General features: G+C 36.5%; 1 protein-coding gene across 5 annotated transcripts in view; it reads right to left on the bottom strand.

Annotated features, from left to right (window-relative positions):
- COL4A3BP (collagen type IV alpha 3 binding protein) overlaps positions 1-15,687 on the bottom strand; it is an 80,190-nt gene that overhangs the window by 61,869 nt on the left and 2,634 nt on the right. For all 5 annotated transcript variants that reach the window (XM_026057428.1, XM_026057426.1, XM_026057427.1 and 2 more), the window contains exon 2: positions 13,205-13,339. In XM_026057428.1, the coding sequence (XP_025913213.1) occupies positions 13,205-13,339 (135 nt within the window). The remainder of the gene's footprint in view (positions 1-13,204; positions 13,340-15,687) is intronic.

Below are 15,687 nucleotides of genomic sequence, written 5' to 3'. Positions count from 1 at the left end.
GAATTCTGCCAAAATAAAGGCAATTGCAGGTATTCAACCCTCTCAGATCTCACTGTGTAAAGCCAACCAATATTAGCTCCTAAACAAGCAAGAGCAGCTAACATGAAGAAACATTTACTTGACTACAGTTACTGAGGAAGTCTGTAGCTAGCTCAGGTCCCATGAGTCATCGCTGCCTGCATTGCCACAGAATCCTTCCTGCTATACAGCTCTCAAGTTTGAGGTATTCATGAAACAAGCTTCAGAGTGTCTGCTTGAAAATACTGGTTGAAGTGAATCACAGAGGGAGGTAAGAGTTTTCATATACTTTGCAAGTTTCCAGAATACTCCATGAAAGAAAATACTTGAATGAAAAGACTCCTGCTTGCTATGTCAGCCTGTCCCACTACTCTAAATGGTGTTTCTTCCTCTCCAGTAGGAGGATTGCCTCTTCTCTCTAGAGGAAAGCCAGAGCAGTTTATAGCAGATCCAAGTCAACTCTGCACATCACAGTTATCAGCTACATCTGTGCTGCTATCCCCATTGCAGAACTAAAGCTAATCTACAGTAAACTTGCTTTAAATTTTTAGTTTCTCCTATAGGAGAAAAAATACTGAGCAGGGCACTAGGACATTAGGCATTAATGATCTGGGTCTACAGAAAAAAAGTAATTGCCATACCTCGGTTCTCTCTCAAACAGGAACGAAATCAACATAAACATGATCAAGGCAGTGTGCTATCTATGCTAGCTCCAGTGGTTCAGAGTTATTAACAGAACAATATTATATACTGCTATAAATATAACTGCGGCTTGCAACACACCAACATTACGCGCCGCAACAACAGATACAAAGCTAGTAAGAACAGCACCTAATTCAGCAATACAAAACAATTTATCCCAGAAGCTTTGACTAACATAGTTCTTTAATTTTGTGATGGTAATTTTTTCATACAAGATCTAGAAAGAAAAATATTTAGCATAGTTGCAGCACTTGGATTTTGCTCATAGAAAAATGCACAAGCCTGTTCAACTGCTGAATATACTTCTTGGTCTTTTACAATATTCTGGAATTTTCAAGTTCATTGCAAATTTGGAAAGACATTTTTCTTGAAGTCAGATTACAGAAAGCTTCATAATGCTAGCTTTGGTATTCATCCTGCTAGAAAAATGCATTATTTACTTTTCTGTGGATTGAGTTATCACAACCAGAAGATCTCATAGAAGAACTATATTCATACAAGAGTAATTTTAGAATCAAAACAATACTTAAGTACTACTTGTTTTATTCCTTCCAAAAAACTATTATAAAATTGTGAGCAATTATTGCTTTAGAAAATGGATTTTTGTAAAGCAATGCATTTTGTTTTAATTAATTAGGTTTTACAAAATTCTCTTAAGGGAATTAAGCTTGAATATTCTGTCTCTGGTAATCAGTCAGCTTTTAATCATTAACAAAGACTTTACTGGTAGAACCATTTTTTACCTTTCCGTTTCTTAATATTTATGGCTCAAAGCACATTAACAAAACATTCCTCACTTTTCCCCTAAGGACTTAAGGATGGTTTCAGTCTGAAAAAATTTAGAAAGGTACTTAATTGAAAGTTAAGAACATGAATTAAAATTTTTGTAATCAAACAAAGTTTTTCTTAAAGTCACCTGAACTTTTATGCCTTAAACAGTAAACTTAATAGGTTCTGGACCTGGACCTATTCACTCAAATGCAGGAACCCCCTCCATCCTCCCTAGTGTCCAACAGGGACTCCAGAAGATCATCCCAGGACAATGTTTAGGACAGGAAAGGACAGAGGGGCACACGCAGCACCAGAATACACTAAGCTGCACCTATCATCTGCAGTTACTTTTGAAACAGACAAGTGCAAGACCAGGACTGGGTGTTCACACACCATTATGGGAAGCTCCTCACAACAGGCGGTGGGCAATACTGACAGAGGCACAAAGATGTGCAGTTGGTACTTAGGGAGTAGCAGACAAACACGCGTTGAACAGAGAAGGCCTAACATCTTGTACGAGCAGCTATAGAAATATGATGCTGGGGAACCTTAAAGAGTAGCCTTATTTGATGCAATAGAAAAAGGGGAAGCTAGTGGAAGCAGTGTAAAGTGACAGATAACAAGATCAAGGAATAAAAAAGGTCTTTACTCTGCCATTTCTAGTGGCTGTAAGCAGAACAGCGAGCAGCACATATCAAAACCTAAAATACCACACTACTTGAGAAGTGAAACAAAGAAACAAGATTAGTATTTTGACTTTAGAAACAAATAAAAAGAGACTATATATGAAGCCAGGAAGAAATAAAATTATATGAACACTTTCTACAGGCACTTGTATCTAGGCTCTAACAAAAATCTAGAGATAGAAAGATTAACATTTTTAAATTAATTCTTTCAATAGCATACATGAAAACTGCACTTCAATTCTCAGGTGGAAGCAGTGTTTTGATTTGCAAGGGCTGTGATTAATCATCTAGAAAAAAAAGCAAGTGAGAAACCTTAGCCCAGTTTCAAAAAGTACACATCTTAAAATAATTTTTCTGAAGCATTTCACCCATGACAGATGCAAAACTGCAGAGTTTTGCAAACTCCAAATTTAAAATGGCTGAAAACATGCTAACTTATGAAAAACACTATCAGAAGTCACTGAGATGAGGTACCTCAAAGAGATCATTTTAAAGTTACATTCGATACAGTAAATAGTACCTGCTTTCCTAACACTCAAACACACGCAGCAGAAAAACAAAATCTCACCTCTGCTTGGGAAAAATACTTACCCCTTTCTATTCATTCAAACAAGTCTATTTAAATCAAAAGCTATGCCTATGATGACTCTCTAGATTTATTACAAAAATGTGTCAGGATTCTTTTGTCTTTAGCTATATGAGGTATTTTTGAAGATACTTTTAACTTTGGAAGTACAAACATTAAAGATACCAAAAAGGTCAGTTTCATTTTAAATTTCTTAATATGTTAGCTAGATTTGATTCTCAGTGGAAGTGTTATATTTCATCGTTCATCATAAATTTGCTTCAAAATGCAACCCAAAGCCAAGAAACATGGCAAATTCGAATTAATTTTATTTGTAAAACTTTTTTCCATGGCCAAAATCACACACCTGTGTGCTTGAGACAACCAAAATTCAGAATAGAATACAAAAATCTGGTTTCACTTTTTAGATTCCAAAGTCCTGGGAAACCTGAATAGAAAAATTTGACTAGCATGTCTTGTGTTTGCTTGTTGTTGTTCTTGCATAACAAGAACCTCCTCTTTAGTTATGTCAGCTGGCTGTATATTTCCATATCTGTTAGAGAATATAGCAAAACATTATTGCAAACAAGCAAACAAGATACAATATCCTTTTAATGTAGTAGCAAACTATTAGCTGTCCCACATTTTGTCGTCTAAAAAGAAACCTCACTGTTTTGGTGGACATAAAGCATTCCCCTAACAGCATACTTATACATGTGGAAGACCTCATCACATTTTTTACACTCTTTGCTACTATCCAAACATTTCACCTAAGATCTTGGATTAGCATATTTGTCTTTCAAAATGTAGTGAACACTGGCTGCCTCTTCCCCCCTCACCCCCGAATCAGAATTTAGTTATTTTGTTCTTCCCAACTGTAGCTAAAGCAGAGACCTGTTGCACCCATGAAAGCAGGAGCACATTAAGCAGAATTTAATAATAAATTGTTAGCATGCTATGCAAACTTTAATATTATCTTGGTTTGAACGCATTGTAAGAAAGCCCTCTCATCTGAGAGCCACCTTTTAGAGTCTGGAACAAGCTTATGTTGTGTTTTTTATCTTAGCGGTACAACCATGTTTTTAAAGTTGAAGCTTATTCTTCACAAGAAAGAACGCGGTCAGTCTGGTGTTCTGCACACCCAGAGGGGTTCAGGTGCATAACGAATTATATAAAACATTTTTTAGTAATTAGTATTCAACTATTTAGTATTTTACCCAATTATTGCCCTGTTAATAATGCACATTGTGGAATTATGTATATCATGCTGTATTGGTTTTCACGTTAACACACCTTGCATGTTATTCCCAACTGCCCATTGAAAAACCAATGACTCAGGATAATAAAACCTAGAGTATAACAAACATTTGAAATACCAGTTAAGCTTTGATCAAAGAAATGGAATGGCATGGCACTGTGTTATTAGAAGTCGTGAGGGCCAAAATATTGCATCATTGTAGAATGGTGTGCGCACATAGCCACTGCCTTAAGTGATCTATCAGTTACTGTGGATACCCTATGCAAAAGCTGAGTGGATTAGTAATGGGGTATTAAGATTTATATAGCCACTCTGAGAAAAGGAAAAATAACCAATGGGCCTGTCCTGTTTGAAGAACCCTACACTTCTAATAAAGTGGAAACTACTAGTGTGCAGAGGCCACTAGCACTTAATGATTCTACGCTATATGATACAGGAAATGGAAGTGTGTGTGCTGTCTCCTTGGAAGGCATTACACCAGAGAACTGAGTACCCTACAGAAGATTGCACGTGCAGTGTTTCTCAGGTATCCAGTAGGGGCAAAACATTTGCAATATCCACCCATATCATGCATCAGCTATGGAAAAATCAGAACTATATCATCTGGAAAAAATGACTTAGGATTGATTTGGAGCTAAACTCATTAGGAACCACATCATATACAACAGGCAGCTAGAGTTACTAACCAGGCAGGAAGCAGGAAAACTTAATATTAACTTTAGAGAATTCAGAAATCCTGCGTATCACTTTTTTTTTTTAAACACAAGATAGTCAACTATTGAAACGGGAATCACATCTAGAGCTGCACCTCTTAATCACTATTTGTGTCTTAATTGGCTGTCTTTTTGTTACAACTCTTCACACATACTGCTGTGTGCCATGGAAGATCCAAGAGCTGTACCTGTACTTGTACAATGAGGAGCACTGGAAACTCTGTACAGATTTCACAAGAACACAGTGAGGCAAGGCTGAGCAGGATATCTACCCTAAGAGGAAAAGCATGCTTTATAACAGTAGCCTTAGTTCCTTGGGCCAGCAGGGAGAGTACCGCATCCTGGATTCAGACTCATGGCAATGGGAATGGCAAGTTCCCAGACCAAAGTGAGGGGAGCTGCAGCTAAAGCAGAGGCCTGCTGTACCATGAAAACAGAAGCACACTAAGCAGACTTTAAAATTAGCTTGTTTTGATCCAAACATATGTGTTCCCATATACAGCACAACTGTACACACATTTCTGTAACGATATTACTGTCATTACTAGTAACAGGCCACAGGCCTTAGGCTAGCTATGCAAGTCCCCAGGCCTGGTCTGTTAGGCTTGTTATCAGTTGTTATGAAAACTTGCTCTGTGAACCAGAGCTTAGTACCAGGTGTCTCTTGTTACAATGTACAGCTTAAGCACAAGATAACAGCAAGGCCTTGAAAATATGGGAACAGGCCAAAAGTAGGAATGTAAACAACTCGCTGATGGTCACCTACTGGACAGTGAAAAAGTGCAACCTTAAGAGCAGGGAGGACTGCCTTTGCTGCAAGAAGTAGAAGCTACAGAAGGACATTGGGGGGGGGGGGACACAAAAAACAAACAAAAAACCCCACACCACAGCCAAGCAACAGGGTAAGGTACCTGCTGCAGCCTGGGAAAGTGACACCCACCAGCACCATGCACTGTGCGGCTCAGGAGCAGGAGCCAAGGGCTAGGAATCATCTAGAAATTCAACCATCTTATAAAAGGATCCCAAGTTCAGGGAGTGGAAGAAAATGCCCACTTCAGTTCTACCCCCCCCCCCCCCTTGTTAAATAGCTCTCCAGTTTGGGTCACCTTGACCTCAGCAACTAGGACCATCAAAGACACGGATATCAGGCTGACTATACGTCATCATCTCCATGGTGCTGCATATTCACAGCTAATTTAGGATCTAAGTATTAAGGACTGACTGTTTTGAATACATAATGATAATGATTGAAAACGTGTAAGAACTAATATGTAGTGATAATGATTAATAATATGTAAGAACTAATTATTAGCACAAAGCATGTTGCTAATTAATGTCAAAAAGCTTTGTTTTAAAGCTTAAAATTGATCTGATTTGTCAGTCTTCAAAACACTCCCATCACAATCTCTAATTTCTTGGGGGGGGGGGTGTACATACACACATTTAGTTGAAATGCAACCTTATTCTCCTGCAACTTAAAGTCTTTTAGAATATGAGAGACCCTAGTCCCAGACAACCTGGTTCTTAAGTGCCTAGACACATGGGGTAACAAATTCTGTCCGACTGTTCCTCTTTTAAACAAGGAAGGTTGGATTTCAGTTGATTAAAGCACAGTTGAGTAGAAAGACATACCAAACCAACTAAGAAGTTGCTGAAGCCTGCCAGAATATTTGATCTAAACTACACTGCCTAGAATACATGAGTAACATGGTAAAAGCAATATAAAAGTTTACGTCTAAAAGAGGAGGCAAAAAGATGAACTCTGAAAAGCAGAAGCAAGGCTGAAGTGTCCTCTGTGGAGAACTATCTTGAAGAACTATCCTGTGTGTATGAACAGAAACAAAAGCCCGATGAGATAGCAACTTTGAGACAAAAAGACAGGAGAAGGCCTTCTCTAGCAGCATATAGATAGATAAAATAGTGTTCTGACCCTTTTCTTCAGCGTTCCAGAACAGGAACGCATACAAAAAAGCGAGGCCTGGTATTCTACAAATTCTCAGTAGAGGTGTTAAAAATATGTCATTAATAGTTATCCCCAGATAGTTATTAAATAATCAGCTAGGGGCTGCCTAGCAGGACTGTTGAGTGAGACTAGACTACTGGAGATGGGTGTCAGATGAACAAGCTGTATCCATTAATAATAAGTCTGCTACAAAGCAATCTATGAAAGCATATGGAAATTCAGATTCAGCAAGACTACAGAGTGGAAAACAAAAAATTGGTGAAGTATAAAACCATAACACCAAATGCAAACACTGGAATTTTATCTGAGGCATAGTATAACACCTGTGAGAAGTGTTCCACAGCACAAAAATACTCAAATACAACACATGGGCAGGAAGTATGCTTCTAAAGTGGATATTAAGTGATGAACACCATTAAGTCTTAATTAAAACTCTTAATAAAGAAAAAAGTCAAGTGTGGGAACGATATCCTAATTGTTAATAGAAGCTGACAGAAGTACTGTTGGATTACAGCCCTAATTTCAAGTATGCAGTAACATATGATTATATTCAAGTACTAAAGCAGAAATCTTCAGCAATACTAAACCACCCTAAAATATTTAGTTATTTAATACATGTTACTGAGGTTTTTCCCCCTACATCTGAATCACTGTGGAATTATTCATCATAATATAAACATTTTAACTTAAGCAGATCTGGATGCCTATTTTTCACTTCTGACTTACCTTCCTCAAGACATAAGGAGGAAACTTTCCACTTCTCCACCCCCAAAATCAAATTGCCTTCTCCCTCAAGAATATTAGCATTCTAAGATAAATAAGGCAACTTTCTGACATTTTCACTTTGTACATCAACCTACCCATTACTGGTTTAGACAATTCAATTCAAAGACTGTCAGAGTCAAATTTGTACGCAGGACCTGAATCCTCAAAGGAGTTGTCCAGGAGAATCCCATGTTCCCAGCAGTCCATCTCATCTCCCACACACTAACTCTCCTTTTCTTCCTCACTCTTCTCCTATTCTCCTTTGGCATTTTACTCTCCAGAATAGGAACACCTTAGGCCTTTCACATACAGATAAGCATTCCTGACCCCACTTGCCTTTGTAGGTTTTTCTGGATGTACTGTCTAAAATCTTCATTTAGATTTCTCCCCTGTCTACCCCAGATTTTCCAGCAACCCAGAAAACTATTTGGTTATTTAAAGCATACATCAAAGCACAAAAGTACTAATTGCATGTGTTCTAAATAAAACCCTATCTAGTTAGAGCCTGTATTCTCTGACTTAGTTTACTCAGATCATCTTTTTAGTAACAATTTAGGCTGAAGAAGCACTTTATCAAATTACAGACAGTGAATTATTTAATTATATGCACATCACTTCATACTAAAATAGATTGTTTTTTCAGCCTCAGACAGTTGGAAACAAATTACTATATTTCAATGCAATTAGTGAATATTATAAGTTCACTGCTATGGTATTTCTGCCCAGGGCACTGATTTATAGATTAGGTTTTTTACAAAAGCTTTTGCCAACTGAAAGCAATCAGTCAGTATTCAACTCATCTAGCAGCTGACAGAATCAAACCTATCAGTAGATAAAAACTTCAACCATAATTCTTCTTCTAACATACATAGTTATGTTAAAAAGACCAAAGGTTGGAGCAGTAGCTAGAAAAAGCTAACCTATATCAGTCCTCTAAGTCAGCCTGCTTCAGAAATACTATTTCCCATTTTATACAAATTTAAAAGAAAAAACACCAACTCAATGTCACAGTAAATTTTTGAAAGCATTTTGAAAGACATGATTCATCATGCATCAAGCATTTTAAGCAACACTTAAATGTTTAGCACTGGTATTTCCTTCAATTAATAAAAAACACACACCTTTTTAAAAAAAACACACCCTCAATTTAGAATTTAAGTATTTAAGGAGCCTAAAGCTTCCGTGAAAAAAGTTCTCACAAGAAACTCTTCTGTATCAGTTTGAATTGACAAATGTATGAAGCACCCTCTGCTAACTAATCAATCTAGTTTTAGAAATGTCAGTCCATACTTCCCAGAAGTGCCCAATTATTAATGGTGACTGGCATTATACTGCAAATAAACCAGAAACATCTAGTCAGAGGAAGCACATTACAAATGCTAAATTAAATGTTAGAATGTTAAACTCACAGTATCTTTAAAAATAATAATATGGTGAAAGCTATTATTAGCAGTTGATTACTGAAAAGAATTGTCTCTACTTTCTCCCGACTATTTGCAAAGAAATGAGAAGCTTGAAAAATGGAAACTGTCAGTTCTGCTCTTTCATGTAGGAAATTCTTGTGCCTCTGGTAAACTCACACTAAAGTATGTTTATTCTACCTCTTAATTTATAAGATGAATATGTATTAAGTGTTTTACAGTAACAATTTATTTTACTTAAAAAAAGATAGGACAATTCACCAGACTGTACCCCTCAGGCAGAGTTCAGTTTTCTAGTTTGTCTGTCCTGAGCTCCAGACATCCACCAGCAAGAAACTCAAGAAATACACCCTTTCAAAAGTCCATTCTGACAGAGAATGGCTTGCAACTTGTATATTAGCATAAAACATCATTACTGCCTTCATTAAGCAACAGTTCTTTCTAATTAATGTTTCTGGAAACAAACTAGTTCACTAAAAATGCCTCTGTTATGCAAACTGTATTCATTACTCAATCCTGAGACATTTGCCATAGAATTGTCTAATTGTCTCTTTAGAACACAATAATAATGAAACATTCTGGAAAAATAAAAAAGACTAGTAACCAATAACATATTTCTATTTAGATTTTGACATGAGTATGCATCATTTCAGTATAAGCAAAGCCAAGGAAAAATCATTGCATCAGTTATCAAATCTTGTTTCATCTACCAAATTAGAAATTAAAATTTTCTATACCTGGCATACAGAAATTAAAATGAAGATGAATCACTGGATTAAAACAGCATGACAGTACTTTAGATATAAATCCTATCTAAAGAAAAGCTCAAATGTTAAGTTGGAACACAAACATTTTGAACTCCTCTTGCATAGTCACCTCTGGTGACAACAAAGTGCACACATGGCTGAATTTAAAGATTTTTAAGTTCTCAAGCATGACATTTCTTTAAGCACTTTCCAAGGTCTTTTGTATGAATCCATGCAGAAGAGCTGTTCTCACCAGTCAAGCATAGAACTCATGAGATAAATACTTTATTGTTAAGAGTGTGTAAACAGGTTTGAAAAGTCTATCAATAAAAATTCCCACTAGGATTAAGTTACTGCTGGCCTTGTTATGAGCATGGAGGTGGGTGGGTGCAAGGGAGGTAAGGAAGGGCTTACAGCAGATGACCTCTCAGGGTCTCTTTCAGCCTGAATTATTCTATGCATACAATCTTACTTCGTGATAGATCATACCACTCTGAGTTAAAGTAGTGATGACACTATTAGATTAGAGCCAGGAATCACAGCAAAGAGTACAAACTGAAAGGTCAGTTTCCACTGGAAACTGGAGAAAGGCAGGCTTCCAACCTCTATAAAGCATCTGTGTGTGGTCCTCTAGTGATAGACCCTAGACCTTCCTATTCCAAAGCTGAATCCCACGGATCCACTGCTGCTGGACTGCCATCAACACTCATTTCTAACCATGTATATACAAGTTCCTATTGAAAGTTTGACTTTCTACAAGCCTTGACGGTAATGACGGATATCTAAGACAAAGCCAGCCAGTTTTTTTTAAATCAACTACAGCAATAACTTATGATTCCCAGGCTACAGTAATAGAACTAAGCTTAAATCTGTGCATATACTAAGTATTTATAACACTCATGATTTCTTCACATGCCTTACCCATGTGGCAGAACTCAACTCAGAGTTCACGCCGCAAACAAATCTGCTAAGTTTTGTTCTGGGTGTTTTCCTTGTCTGGCTAAAAGTAACAGAGTCAGCATCACCTACTGACTTTCACTGTACTCCTTCACAACTTAATTCATATGTGGCCAGGTCCTGACATTTCTTTACTTGATGTAATCCAGGGAGTATACAATCAGTACTCATACTTTATTCCTCTATCCAAAGAAATCAACTCCTTTTAGTTCCAGTGATTAACAGAGAGAGTAGCCTAACCAAATCCCATATTTTCCATCCAATTAAAGACTATTTTCACAGGAACCTAACAGTTTGAAGGATGACATTGTGATCCTACATTTGAGATATCTGAAGAAGCTATTTTAATAAGCTAATTTAACAAGTCTTCCCTCTAACAAAGAGGGGGGAGAGAATGTCTTCCTATAAAATATCTTGTAGAATTACCTATCAATCTCTGCCCCATATAGTAGGGAATGATAAAACAAGATCAGAAGGGACTGGGGCATTCTTAATACAATATTCATGTCTCACAGTTAATACTATGACATAATATGCTGATCTTCATGCTGGTAGTATAGTGAGACTACTCAGTGACAGCAGCTTTCTAAATTTATGCCTAAATATCAATAAAAAGGGGGCATTCTATACTAGTAGCATTAAGTACTTACAGGAAATCATTACGTCCTTAGCTGAAACTGAACACACATGTATACCTAATATTACTGCCTAAAGGAAAGCTTCATGAGAATACAATCCCCTAAAGAAACATTACAGCCATCCATACCATCCCAAACTGGATGTGTCCTGCTGTGTGCTAAAGGAAAACTCCTTTTAATAGACCATGTTAGGAGACAGTTACTTAACCACACCTGACTGGATCAGCAAGATCAAGGAAAACTAAATTTAAAGTGTAATACAAGCCTTAGAAAAATATTCATGATGAAGATCCCAACTACATCAGATCAGGGCTACTGAACATTAACACAATAAGAAACCTGACTTCCTCTCTCTTCCAAAGTAATCACAAACATGTACAGCAAAGAGTAAGTTGTTAATCATCTCAACGTTTATTTCATCAGCTTTTCATGTTTTCCTATATGTTTAAATGCATTATCCAGCTACTGAGACATTACAAGGACATGAAAATAAAGATTAACTATCTGCCTCAGGAAGAATATAAGATGGATGAGTATTTACAACGTTTGATTGGAATTCATTTTCTATTGAAAAAGTAGTAGGTTAAGAACAAACAAAAATATTCATCAATTTGCTACCAAACAACTACCAAACCAGAAGTATTCATTCCAAAGCTCTGGCTTAAAAAAATGACTTCTGAAAAATAAGTGATAAACAAAAACTCTTGGCAGTTTCAAAGGTAAGTTTCCAAATTCTAAAGAAACATCAAATGATCCTTCATGAAGGGCAATATACCAAAACATTCCAGCAGCAATATCAGCATTACTATTATCTCTCTCTCCACCCCCAAAATTGGAATTCAAGATGCTCTACAGCATATCAAGACCTTCCTGGGCTTACCTCCTTGTCTCCATCTTCCTGTTTCTCACTAGCTGGAATATTAAGTCACTTACTAGTGAACAAGATCCTTTTGTAACTCTTGATCATAGGCTGCTACTACAGACTGCCAGAAGTAAATTTAAATGAGCACTTCAGAGCCCATTGTTGTGCACCACATAGTCCCAAATAAGTCAAATCTGGAGTAAGTTTTAAAAGTTTGAACAGTTTTTTAAAAGAGCTTTAAACAAAATGATCTTTTTTAATTTGTATATGAATACAATAGCTGACAGACATCTAAATGTAAAAATATGCTTTACCTTTGCAATCCACTTTCCAAAATGCTGTAATTAATCTAATCACATCTTTTTCAAATCAAAGTGTGCTTTAATAACACTATTGTAAGCTAAATATTAGTAAGAAGAGAAGTATTCTYATTTGTCATCCTCAATTCAGTTAGAATAAACACATTTGGTGGATTAACAAATAATAAGATTAAATATTATTACTTTTGTACACTTACATGCTACATAAGAATCCAGCTAACATTTCCTAAAAATTAGCTAATTAGACTTAAGGCTGAGTTTTTAGCTCAAAATAATATTAACATGGATTTCACTTATACGTAGGCTCTTTAGTCTTACCAGCATAGTATCGGATCTTCTAGCATTAGACAAAAGCAGCAACGCACATAACACTTTGTTGAAGAAGCACATGGTAGAGCATTTTCTTTGGAAAAATTCTACAGAGTTGTGTTACAGAAAGTACAGTCAAACAAACATACTTTGCACTAGAAAGAGAGGGTAGTAAGGACTGATAGATGCTATCTCCTTTAGGAATTCATTATATGGTCTTAGGCTGACTCCAGGGAATCTCTCCTCCACAAGCAAACTCCACCTCTCCCTGTAGAAATCTCTAGTGTAGCAGAGACAAAAGATTATTTACTGCAGCTGCAAATTAAGACAGTTGTTTTCTTATTGGGAACTCCTTGCCCTGCTCCAATGTTGCACTGATATCATTAATTTAATATTAAGTGACATAATAAAATTAATTCACCATACAGAAATTTGCTTTCACTAAAAGTTGGCTAAAAATATATAACACCCTGAAACATGAAAAGACAGCAATTCTGAAATAGTGCTTACTGTAATCACAGCCTTGCTCAGACAGATAGAGCCTCTGCAGCCATACTCTGTTTCATCTTCAGACTTGTAATAACTGAGTGTGTTGCTTTTCAGAACTACCCATCGATCCTGCCACCCATGAATGTAGTTGGTCCACTGCAAAAAAGGAAAGAAATTGAGAGGTCAGCTAACAGAAAAATAATGACAAAAAAAAGTTTTGTTGATATTTCTCAAGCTTTCAAGCACCAGGAAAAAAAAAGCAGCAATTTTTGAAAGTTCTCCCCAATTGAGAACTTTATTGCTGCTCTGCCCACAGCTCTTAAAATCACTTTTGCAAAGCACTTATTAAAATCAGATTATAAAAAAAACCAGTGTTGCTTCAAATGAACAATAAGAAAACAGATCTCTTCACTGCAGCTGTGTTGCTAAGGCCAGCTGAAAGAAAAGTGTTAAACATACCGATGACAAAAAGCATGTGCATGGAAGAAATTAAACATTCATTGATAAGTTGAGTTTTAGCCTTCTGATTTAGAATCTGGCATAATACAATAAGCCAAATTTAAAGCAGAACACTAAATATATATATATTTTTAATTAAAAGATCATTTCTAAAAAAAAATCTTACTAGATTATCTAGTTCTCTTCATATACATACACACTAGCCATTATCTCATCAAGTGCAGTATGTAACTATTAAAGAACTGATTACTCTAGATATTAAGTCATTTTTATATTGCTCAGAGACTGAGACTATGGATACTGGAAACACAGATGTTGTTTTAGGTTTTAATTCCATAGCCACTTTCTCATTAAGATACTTGCCTGTCAGCAGATGCCCCATCACCCTCTTGTTATTGAAATTTTTCTAGTGACCACACACATGGAATTAAATTGATATCCCAGTAACAAATCCTAGATTCATCACACAAAGACCTAGTTAGAAGTGACCTAGGAAGATCTGACTATTAGCCTCTTAAGTCTGCAGCATATTGCCAATGACATTTGAACTGCACTTTGTAGAATCACGATACTGATACAACACATCTGTCTCATGCAACTCTGGCTACAGATTGGTATTTGGTCTTCAATTACTTACACTGCAAGAATTTTAAATTAGATAACAATAGGAAAAATGAAAATAAGTGTTCCAAACAATTTTATTATTTAAGCATTTCCTAGATCATGACAACAGTTATTTGACAAGACGTGCACACGAAATAGTTGTAAAATGTCTCTAACATGTAATCCAAACTATTATTCACCATTTTGCAATACATAAATGGAAAAGAAGAAAAAAGTGGGCTAATAGGCCAGCTTCTACATTACAGCACATATATTAGTTTATACACATACTATAGCTGAGTGCTAGCTCTGTTAAGAAGTCTACGCAAGAAGGAAAAGTAAACACTATTAGCTGAGAAATTTCTAACAATATCCAAGCATAGATAAGACCTAGATTTGCTGTCCTAAGATGTAAAGCACTTGACAGTCTCTTAATGTATCAAATTGTCAAGTTCAATATTTATTAAAGAAAGCCTCAGCTGTGCTGGTACATGTAAAAGCTACATGTACCAGTAGCAAAAACTGTCATGGAGGTACACTATTTCTGCCTTCCTCTTTTCCCTTCTGTCATATTCCCTACTGCTCCCAGACTGGAAATGCGAAGTCCAATGTTATCTTGGACAAAAGAACAAGGGAAAAGAAATCATCTTTCCTCCTTTGACACAGTTAAGTGAGGCAAATATAGCAGTCAGAATCTTGCATTTGCTGTTGCAATCAAAATTTGCTGTTGCAACCAAAAGATGTCATGAGTTACAAGACTTCTTAAAGTATATTGGGTATAAAAAAAGGTTGTGGTAAACGAAAGACCACCAGTTCAAGCATCTATATTCCTGTGCATCAAGAACAGATGGTTCCATATCAAAGTTCTTAGTTTGTATCCACCTTAAAATTGTAAGCAATAAAATGGAAAAAAGCCTAGAATTCCAAAGTGTCTTAAAAGACCAGTAAGACATGCTTTTAATAAGCTCGTCTTACCAAATTATTCCATTTTCTTCAATGCTTCTCTCTTTACCAAAGGGCAGAACAGCTGAAACACTAGTATGCATTCAAGGAATCGCAGACTACTCTTATTGATTCCAAACTTAATTACACACAATAAGCTTTTAAAAATAAAATATTTGCATAGTAGTAAGTTTGGTACGCTACCATTTCATTTTACTAGTCTCAGGTATTACTGAGGCACTGACCGGCAAAAGGGAAAATTAGCCCTCAAGAACATTTGCTGCAACAGGTTTCATCACACTTGACTCTTCAGATTATAGCCCCAGCATTCTCACAGGAAAGGCAGCCTCAGCTACAGTCAGCAACACCATCTAGAAAAGTGTGAAGTCTGCATATACCTAGCTTCATAATCACAGAATCGCTGAGGTTGGAAGGGACCTCTGGAGATCATCTAGTCCAACCCCCCTGCTCAAGCAGGGTCACCTAGAGCACATTGCACA

The sequence above is a fragment of the Apteryx rowi genome, unplaced genomic scaffold (genome assembly GCF_003343035.1).
Source record: "Apteryx rowi isolate R43461 unplaced genomic scaffold, aptRow1 scaffold_139, whole genome shotgun sequence".
NCBI lineage: Eukaryota > Metazoa > Chordata > Aves > Apterygiformes > Apterygidae > Apteryx > Apteryx rowi.
This window is presented reverse-complemented; position numbering and strand designations above follow the sequence as displayed.